Source organism: Nipponia nippon, unplaced genomic scaffold (genome assembly GCF_047370975.1).
Source record: "Nipponia nippon isolate SJK-2023a ecotype South Korea unplaced genomic scaffold, ASM4737097v1 scaffold_6, whole genome shotgun sequence".
Classification (NCBI taxonomy): domain Eukaryota; kingdom Metazoa; phylum Chordata; class Aves; order Pelecaniformes; family Threskiornithidae; genus Nipponia; species Nipponia nippon.
Window position 1 is genome coordinate 2080950 of NW_028262380.1, and position 10110 is coordinate 2091059.

Sequence of the window (10110 nt, forward strand, 5' to 3'; positions counted from 1 at the left end):
TCAAGCCTGCTCCTCTAATGAGTTCCAGCTTTGACATGACCAACTGGGCTGCTCAAGAGAGTGCTGGCTAAATGGGCTGTCAGAAACAAAGAGCAGGAGCTGTGTGCGGTGAGGGGTGCAAGAGGACGGAGCGACAGACAGACTCGGCGCTGGTGCTCCAAGCGATGTGTTACCGGGAGCATGGGACAACTGGGAACCTGCATGAGAAAATCCCACCACCGACTCACACCCGCGCCAGGACAGAGAAGCTGTCCATGCCCTGCCGTGTCCATGCCCTGCTGAAGGGCTCGTCCTGTGACTTGCAGGTCAGGAATAGAGATGTTCTCACTCCAGTGGGTCTTGATGGCAGGGAACAGCCTGCAAACCTGCAAGGCATGATGAAAACCAGGGGAAAAAAAACGCCAGCCCTGCTGGTGTCCACAGCTCACTGGCAAGCCTGGTGCAACACCCAGGCTGCGCTACGGAGCTGGTGCTCCGGGCACGTATCCTGCAGCACTTCAGTGCTCTGTGCACAAGGTCCATCCCGGCAAGGTCCTGAGCATCTGCACTCCCGCATCCCAGCCGGAGTGGTGCCCCGCAGGACCCTGCCGCCTGGCACCTCCCCTTGGCCACGGGGGGACTGGGGTGGCCCAGACCCGCCGAGCCCCCAGACAGGCTGGTTTCTTGACCCTGTCCACAGAGGAGACAGAGGATGGCTGCCCAGCCACCCCACTGCCCCCAAATCTGCCCCTACGGCCCCTGGGCCGGCTGGCAGAGGCAAGCAGGGGTGTGTGATGGCACAGGGGGACAGTTTTAGGAGCAGGGTAGACACCAGGGATGGAGAAGAGCTATCGGCCACCAGGACAGTGCTGGCAGGAGAGCAAGGGCAGGTAACTTCAGCACAAATCAATTTAGGCTAAGAAGATCAGAGGCTTTCCCCTCTCTAGCACAGGGTGGGCAGGTAGGAAGAGGAAAGGAGAGAAGATGTAAGGAGCTGTAAAACGGAGCATGAAACATTTATGAATGGAGATAGTAATAGCAGGAGACAGAAAGTGATCTCTTCAGCTATATTTATCCGCTTACGCTCCAGAGAGTCCAAGGTTTGCGTCCTCTGAGTTGCGAACAAGCCAATAAACCACGTCTGTGGTCACCGAATGACGTGAAGCGCAGGGCCAGCGCTGCCCGGGCGCAGTGAGGCTGGGGGACGAGGCCCCCGTGCGAGGATGGGAGAGGAGGCAGCGCTGGCGATCTGCTGGCCCGGTGCAGAAGAAACCAAGGGCACAAAGAAAAGTTAAAAAACGAGCCCCGAGCTGACTTTGCAGGATTGCAAAGCACAAGCGGCACCGAGGAGCTGCTCTGCAGGTTCCCCCAGCGCACCTGGTTCCCGGGAGCAACTTCATGCACAACTCAACGTGCACGGGATGGGCAGGAGAAACCCGTTTTTGCTGTAAATCCTTTTCCACTTCGAAATGGGAAGAGCATCACGGCAGGGCTGGCATGGAGAACCTAGTACCTACAGGCAACGGGAGGCTTGGGAACGCAGCACCTGTCCTCCAAAGGGAAAACCAATCCTAAGGGCTTCACGCAGATTACAAAACCAGCTACACCCGCTTCGGCAACAGGTCACACGTTGATTGTTCATTCATCGCATCAACAGACGCTGCAACCCGCTCTCGGGCGTGAGTCACGCATGTGAAAAAGGGGGGAAAAGGGAAAAAGGAACAAATCTTAAACCCAGCAGCAAGTTTCTCTAATTACACACACCTTTATCCTCGGTGAACTTGCAGGCAAAGAGACCCACGTGCTGGAAACGCAGAGCTGGGGAGGCTGTGGGATGCTGCTCCGGGGACGGGGCTCCCAAACCCCCCGCCCGGGCTGGAAAGGCTGTCCCGCTGGAAACCCAAACCCCATGTCCCCAGCCAAGCTTCTGACAAAGACAGCACATTCCCACGGCAGTTATTTGCACACCTTTGCTGAGCACAGGCTCCAACAAGCCCTGGGGCAGGACGAGAGGCGGCAGTAAAGGTTTAAAAGCCATTTTCACCCGACAGACTGCATGTAGAAAGGATGCAAAGTCTTTTTTGGACTCCAGTTGTCAAGAAAGCCCCATGCAGCAGCCGTGCAGAGACAACAGCCTGTGCCAGCACGCCTGCAACGGAGCAGCGTCCAGAGCAAGAGGATTTCAGCAGGCGAAGTGACACCAGAGCACCCGGAGCCCGCGGGGTTACTGGGGGCAAGGAGCCCATTTTCACAGGCGCCTACATAAGCGCATTTGCAAGCTGGCTACAGCACACAGGCAGAATAACCCAGTCTAGACGCTGCCCTGGCAGCAGCCACGGCACGGACACGCTCTCCATCCCAACGGATGTTCTCCCTCTGGTGACGGTGACAAAGAAGGCGGGTGTCTCCAGCAGACCCCCGGGCTGTGACACACCGCTCCAAGGGACCACGCTGCCAGGGTGCAGCTGAGGGTGCCCGCAGACGCTCTCCTCTGGGGCAATGCCACGATCGAGCAGATTCCCCTAGAAACCAGAAAGAGCATCCCCCAAAAACTCCTCTCCCGCTGCGGACGCTGCCTTTGAGCCACCCAGCTCAGCCCAGCGTGACGACACGGCCCCTTGGAGGGCGAGAGGAGCGGCGAGCAGAGCCCACCCTCCCTTCCTGGTCACCAAAGAGGAAGAACTGGCAAGAAATATTTTACCAGACTCTGTAGGGAAGGGAGGGAGTCACCTTGGAAAGACAAACCGAGGTGGCGAGGCTCCTGAAGCACGGCGTGAGCACTAGCTGAGCTCGGCACATGCAATAGCACCAGCTCCACCCGCGTCTAGAACTCTGTGCCAACAGGTTTGAGGCGTTTTCTGGGCTGGCTACGGGTTTTTCTGCAGCTGCTAAGGGAAAAAGACTGCTGGAGGTAGTTAGGGCTCTGCAGATTAGCCTGAAACACAGAAAGAAGCCTGAATCTGCAGCTTTTTGGTTTTTAAGATGATGGAGGGTGACAGGCCAGTGCTGTCAGCCACCGACAGTCCAAACCCAACATGCCAGAGTTGCAAAGTTGGGATCAAGCTGCTCAAATATCTTTTAAACACAACAAAAGAGGAGCCTTCCTGGAGCAGAACAGAGCAAGGGTCTTAAACCTCTTAAACCGACCTCAGCAACTGGGTGAAAACAGGGGTAACTGGGCAGGCAGGAGCAAAATTAAGCACTGCCACCATTTCATAAGCAGTGTCACCGTTACCTGAGCGCCTCGATGCTTTCCCCATGGGCTCTCAGCTAGGGGCAAATGCTTGCCCAGGACAAGCTGGACACCAAGGTCCCTATCCCAAGGCCTGGCTGCCTCCTGCCCAGCCTTGCCTCCAGCAGCGCAGAGAGCCTCTCGACCTGATTTTTGGCAGGACTAACCCTCTCCTCCCCCTGCTCGGTGGCGTTTCGACACAGCAGGGCGTTTCCTGGCTTGGCTGAGATGCAACAACCCCTCAGAGCTGCGTTTCTAGCCCCAAAACAAGGATTTCATCACAGCCCAGGGCGTCCAAGGAGCTCGCTGCTGCTCTCGGCCACCCCAAAGACCTTCACCAGCCTTGCTGGGCGCCTCCGATCACAGCCCCTAGGGAAGAGGGCTCTGTTTGCCTTCGTATTAAAACTTTCCATCCCAAAACTATCACGGAACAGCTATTTCCTCTCCACCCCACTGCAAGGTCTCTTCCTCTCCTAGGCTGAAGGACAGACGTGCAGAGGACACGGCTGCAGCGATTTGGCCTTGGCTTATGCCTGATAGGGAGCAGAAAGGGAGTTCCGACCCTGGGTGCGATGCAGCCAGAAGCCAAGGCCACAGTGGGAATGGAAACCAGCACAAACCACCGCATCCGAGAGAGATGCCACAGCCAAGAGCCCGCAGGCCGCAGCGCGTGCTCTGCTGCTAATGATCTCCACTGATTTTAATTTAACAAGGGAGGGCGACGGCCATGAGCACGCCATGGGCTGACAGCAGTCCAGAGGGGTTGGCAGTGGAGACGAGAGCGGGTCCGTGCCTGGGGGAAACATGAGGACAGTGCCACAGAAAGCACGTTACCCATCCGCTCTCGCCACAGCAAGGTGGGGACGTGATGGGTACAACCAGCAAGGGGAAGGGAAAAGTGCCTGATGTGGGGCTTAGCTCAGGAAGGACCAACGGACAGCGAGGGAGCCCTGGCAGGGATTCGGGGACTGTCCCTTGGCCCCAAGGATGCTTCTCGCCCCTTTGAGGTTCCCCTGCTGCTTTGCTGCTGAGCAGATGGGGCTGATGAGCCCTGTCTCCAACTGGCTCTGCCAGCCATCTTGGCCTGGCCCCGTGACATCTTCTCCCTGAGCCCAAGGAAATCCCCATCCCTTTTCCACTGAGCCTTGCCCCAGAACTGAGCTCCATCAGGCCACGGAGGAGAGAAGCCCTGGTGGCCTCAAGGACTTCAGCTAGAAAAGTTTAGCACCCAGAGGAAAGGTTTTGTACCCCAAGTAGCTTCTTTGCTGATGGAGAGCAAGAAGGAGGGTGTCTCGTTCCTGCTGCCCAGGCGAAGATGTTGCGGCTGCCCGGCGAAGGGCTGCACGCAAGCCCAGACCCCTCCAAGCAACCAGCCCCTCCACAGCTGGAGAGGGACGGGAACGAGTAAAGGGAACTGCAGCAAGGAGGCCTTTGGGGAATTTGGAGCTGGGCTCATTTTACACGGGTAACAACTCCGTGAGACGAGTTCCCTGTCGCAGAGACACCAAAGGCCACTCGCTGCCATGGCTCCCTGTCCGAGGCAGCAGCCAGCAAGCAACTGCAAGTCACTGCAGGAAAACACCAGCGCCAGGAATCACGACTCCTCTGCTACACTTACTGTCCCCTTACCCATGGGATCCCAGTACTGCAAAGACCTGAATTTTGCTCTCCGGAGACCGAGCTCCGGCAGCCTGGTGTTTGCACGGCCAGCAGCGCTTTGCCCTGGAAGGCTCACAGCTTTAACCTTTCCCATTTGCGAGGGGCTGTGAGGTCTGAGGGAAAGAAAGCAAATGAAAATGAGACTTCAAGGGTGGGAGAAAGGAGGTAATAACAATTATGGGTTTTCTTTACACAGCCCAGGAAATCTTGGGTGCCCACTGCCCCTCCCTGCCATCAGCCCCACAGCCCGTGGAGCAAAATCAAGGCCCTTTCGGAGCAAAATCAAGGCCCTTTTGGGCCCCCAAGCAGTGAGGTCCAAGGTCCAACCCCGCAGTCATTACTCTGCACCTCCTGTCCTCCCCAACGCCAAGCCCCCGCCATGCCACCCACCCACTGGACCACGTTGGCCAAGGGGAAAACACAGCCCGACGGGTGTGGGATGGAAGCTCTGGTCTCGCTGCAGCTGGAGGCGTTTCCACCCTCCCCAGACGCTGCGTTGATGGGGATGGATGTGGAGGTAACGCTCCCCGGCTCGCTGCCACACTGCAGGGAAGGCAGGATGAGTCCCCGCAGGGGACTGCAACAGCATTTCCTGGCTGTCAGGAAGCAGAAGCGATAGCTGCCTTGCGAATGCAGAAAAAACCTCTTCTGCTGGGCTGAGCCCTTGTTTCGGAGGGACTGACCACCCCACCGAACAACCACATCTCACTGCGTGCCTGCGTCGAGCCGGCAGCGCTCCAGGACCCGCTGGCAGGCTGTTACGGTCGGACACGGTGATGGTCACCATGCCAGTATAGGAACGAGGATTTTATTGCACAGTCTCATCCTGCTGGCAATGCCGGGGTTTGGGCCCCTAAAAAAGGAGGCAGGACAGAGAGCTGCAGGGATCAGGTCACAGGAGGGAGAAGTGAGGACCAGGAGCATCCCGCCCGGGCAGGGCCACGGCAAAGGGTTTTCCTGATGGAGAAAGGTATCGCATCCGGAGACGCACATCGGGCATGGGTGAAAAAACAAAAGCACTACACGGCTCAAGTGGGAAGGGAGAAACGATGCTCGGTACTGTTGCTTTGCTCACCAACCCCAAGCCTTGGAGCTGGCTGAGCGTGGGCCAAGCCTTGGGATGCCCAAAAAGGCTATGAGAGCTCTCAGGCTGCTTTTGTGCAAATCCAAGAGTTGATCTTCTCCTGGGCAAAACACTGAAACGACCGAGACGTTCGGCTGAACAAGGCAGCTCATAAACACCCCTGGACACCGGCTGACGGCTTGTTCCTGGAGAATAGTCCAAGTTTGACGGAACATTTTCCATCGAGCTGAAAACAAGTATAAAAATCATCACCGGTAAAGTTTCCACACAACAAAAATCAGCAGGAAAATGAGAGCAAGGTCAACGCACTGACAATCGAGGCCTTTTTTTAAGCGGGGTTCCATTCCAACTGGCAGCAGTTTCATGCCCAGGAGCAAGGACTGCAGATGGGGTCCTAAAAACCAGTGTATGGCAGAGACTCAACTTATACATCCCTCGCTCGGGGGCCAATGGTTATCTCTGCTGCACAGGCCGGGGTGTAGCCCACAGTGCAGTCCCAGAGACAGGGAGCCTGTGTTTGTTTTGCTATTTATAATCTGGGACTAAAATTTCCAGCACTCGGGACCCCCCTCCAAAAAAACATTGCAGCCCCTTCCACACTGCAGACCTGCCACCCACCCTCGAGACACCTTCCAGCTCAGGGGTTCGAGCGAACGGAGATGCTCGGGGCGCGGGGTGAGAGCTCTCCGTCACATTTTCTATGCTCACTTCCATCACCGGAGGCCACGGGCAAAAATAAAGAGCCTTAAAAGCTCTTGTGATCCTGAACGGTGCAAGGGGAAGTTAATTTTCCTTATGCAAGCGAAGCTACAGGAAGGGAGGGAGACGGACAGCAAAAATCCTGGGGATCTCCTGCCTTGCCGCCCAGATCCCCTCCTCGGGCTGCAGTAACAGTGGTGCCGGGGTGACAGGCAGCCGCGACAGGCAGCGCAGGGTCCAGCCACGTTGGACGTTGCACCCGTGGGATTAACGGCCCCTGACGCCGAGACCTTTGAGACGAGACCACAGGCTCAGCCTCCCGAAACCTTCGCGGGACCGTTGCGGGGCCCCCCGCTTTGCGCAGCTTTGTAAACTTCTGCTAACAGGAGCGCTGCTTTCCTCGAGACACAGCTCCTGCCCTGGCTCCCGGCGCAGCGCTCGCCACCCAAACCGCAAAGAGGACGGAAAGTTATTTCACATCCTCCTGTGCCAAAACAACATGTCCCTCCCGGCGCACCCGAAAGGCCGCGGATCAGCTCGCTCGCTCTGAAGTCTGCACACGATGCTGGTTCGAATTAGGCCCGAAGAATTCAGATCCAGCTCCTCCGACACCACCCATTCTCCAGGCAGCGCTAATAAAAGCAAAATAAACGCCGAAGGGGAAACACTCAGACGCTAACTCCGGGGTTAGTCACTTTTCCTCTGTGCTCACGCTCCCATTTTAGGGCAAGCAGGAGTCTCCACGGGTTGCAGATGCAAACGAGCCGTGTTCCTTCACGGGAAAAGTTTTTCTAACCCCTTTTCACGTTAATCCCGCTCTCCGGGAGCGAGGCTGCGCCATCTGCCAAGCCCCGGCGCTCTCTCCGCCGCCTCCCCGGCCATGCCCTGGGTAGGAGGGCGAGGGAGGCTCCTCTCCAAGCCTGCAGCTTCAGGCAGCGAGCCAGCCGAATTCCTGGGATCCAGGGAGCCAGCGAGCAGCGGGGACGCTCCCAGAGACACGCAGCAGCCCAGCGGGTCTGCGCGGAGCGAAGCTCAAAAAACTTCTTCCCTAAAAGAATTTCATCCACATTCCTGCATTTCTCTGCTTGGCAAAGGCTAGAAAACATTATTATTGTTTTAAACCCTTCTGGGGGAAGGAGGAATAACAGCAAATTCCCACACACACAGGGATTTATGCTGGAGGCAACACAGGGCTGGGGTTCGGTCCCCCAAACTGGGGGACCCTCCTGCAGCAGCACCGCAATAAACCAGGTCACACCGACGGTCCCACCGAGCCGGCGGGGGCTGCAAAGCCACCGCAGCCATCGGAAGGACAAACCACCGCAGGCATCTGTGCAACGGTTTCCCAGGAGCAACAGACCCCGGGAGGACCCTCCCGGGATGCGGAGGGACCTTGCGGCACCCTGTCCCCCAGGACCCCCTGCCCAGGGGGAGGAAGGATCCTGTGATGCTTTGTCCCGCATGACTCCCTTCCTGAGGGGCGGAGGGACCCCGAGACCCCCCCATCCTCCACAACACCCTTCCTGGAACACCCGTGACGTCCTATCCCCCGTGATGCCCTTCCCGGAGCATCCACAGGCCCTGCCATACCCTGTATCCTGCAATGCCCTTCCTGAGTCATACACGGACCCCATGCCACCCCATCCTCTGTGACACCCTTCCCAGGGCACCCATGGACCCCGTGATGCCCCATTCCCTGTGACACCCTTCTTGGGGTGTGCACAGCCCCTGTGATGGCAGATCACCCCCTGCAAAGCCCATCCTGGGGCACATCTGGACCCCATGACACCCTCCTCCCTGTGACACCCTCCTTAAGGTGTTCACGGACCCTGCGACGCCCTACCTCCCGCAACACCCTTCCTGGGGCATCCAGGGACCCCACCATGCCCTACCTCCTCCTCTGCCCTTCCTGGGGCACGCACAGTCCCCATGATTCCCTGTCCCCAGCAACACTCTTCCTGGGACATGCAGGGACCCTGTGACACCCTACATGCTGCAAAGCCCTTCCCTGGGTCATGCACGGACCTCACCACACCCTACCTCTTGCAACGCCCTTTCCTGGGGCACACGTGGACCCCACGACACCCCATCCACTGCGATGCCCATCCTGGGGTACACAAGGACGCCGTGACGCCCATTCCAGGGCTCATACGGACCCATGACGCCCACCCTGGGGCACACAGGCACGCGTGACGCCCATCCTGGGGTACTCAGGGACCCCGCGACGCCCATCCTGGGGTACTCAGGGACCCGTGACACCCATCCCAGAGCACCCAGGGACCCCATAACGCCCATCCTGGGGCACACAAGGACCTGTCACACCCATCCTGGCGCTCACACAGCCCAGTGACGCCCATCCCGGGGCTCACACGGACCCGTGACGCTCATCCCAGCGGCCTCCCCACTCTGTCCCCACGGGCGTCGGGCGATGCTCGGCGGGACCCACTCACCGCTCGTCGGGCGCTCGGCCCTGCTGCAGGGCGGGCTCCAGGGGCACCAGGGCCTGGCCCAAGAAGCGGTCCATGCCCACCAAGGCCCGGTGCATGACGGTGAGCACCAGGCCGCCGCGGGCCGGGCCCGCCGGGGCGCCCAGCTCGGGGGGCAGCTCGAAGGCGCACTCCTCGCGCCATTCGGGGTTGCCGGTGCTCTTCTCGGCCACCGAGGTGCTGTACTTCTCCCGGCCCAGCTGGATGATGGTGTAGGCGTCGCTGGTGCCCGGTTTGCCGCCGCCCTTGCACCGCAGCCCGCGGGCCCGCACCACCGTCACCTGGACGTGGGTGGGCAACCAGGCCGGAGACCCCTCGGCGGGAAGCGCCGCCGCCCGCAGCAGCGCCATGGCGGGACGCTGAGGAGGCGCCGGGCCGGGCTGGGCCGGACGGAACCGGACGGAACCGGACGGAACCGGGCCGGGCCGGGCCGGGCCGGGCCTCGCTCCGCCGCCGCCGCCGCTGCCGCAGCCGGGCCGCAGCGCGAGCGCCACCAGCCGCCCCGCCCCGCCTCAAGCCCCGCCCCCTCGGGGCTAACCCCGCCCCCGCGCCTCGCCGTAGCACCGCCCCCCGCCCCGAGGCCACGCCCCCCAGAGGGGCCGTGCACCGGGCGTGCAACGGGGCTGGGCGTGCAACGGAGGGGCGTGCACGGGGCTGGGCGTGCAACGGGGCTGGGCGTGTAACGGGGGGCCGTGCAACGGAGGGGCGTGCAACGGGGGGGCGTGCACGGGGCTGGGCGTGCAACGGGGGAGCGTGCAACAGGGGAGGCGTGCAACGGGGCTGGGTGTGCACGGGGCTGGGCGTGCAACGGGGGGGCGTGCAACGGGGCTGGGCGTGCACAGGGCTGGGCGTGCAACGGAGCTGGGCGTGCAACGGAGGGGCGTGCAACGGGGCTGGGCGTGCAACGGGGCTGGGTGTGTAACGGGGTGCCGTGCAACAGGGCTGGGCGTGCAACGGGGGGGCGTGCACGG

General features: G+C 60.2%; 1 protein-coding gene across 5 annotated transcripts in view; it reads right to left on the reverse strand.

Moving 5' to 3' along the window:
* Positions 1–9643, reverse strand: part of RAB11FIP5 (RAB11 family interacting protein 5) — a 44249-nt gene extending 34606 nt beyond the window's left edge. For 4 of the 5 annotated variants that reach the window (XR_015699512.1, XM_087735710.1, XM_087735709.1 and 1 more), the window contains exon 1: positions 9104–9643. Coding sequence is in view for 4 of the 5 variants with exons in the window: in XM_087735710.1 (XP_087591836.1) it covers positions 9104–9489 (386 nt within the window). In the remaining variant the exon portion in view is untranslated. Of the gene's footprint in view, positions 1–8545; positions 8686–9103 lie in introns of those variants that run through there. The other variant, XM_087735707.1, reaches the window with a different exon arrangement.
* Between the last annotated feature and the right edge of the window lie 467 nt (positions 9644–10110).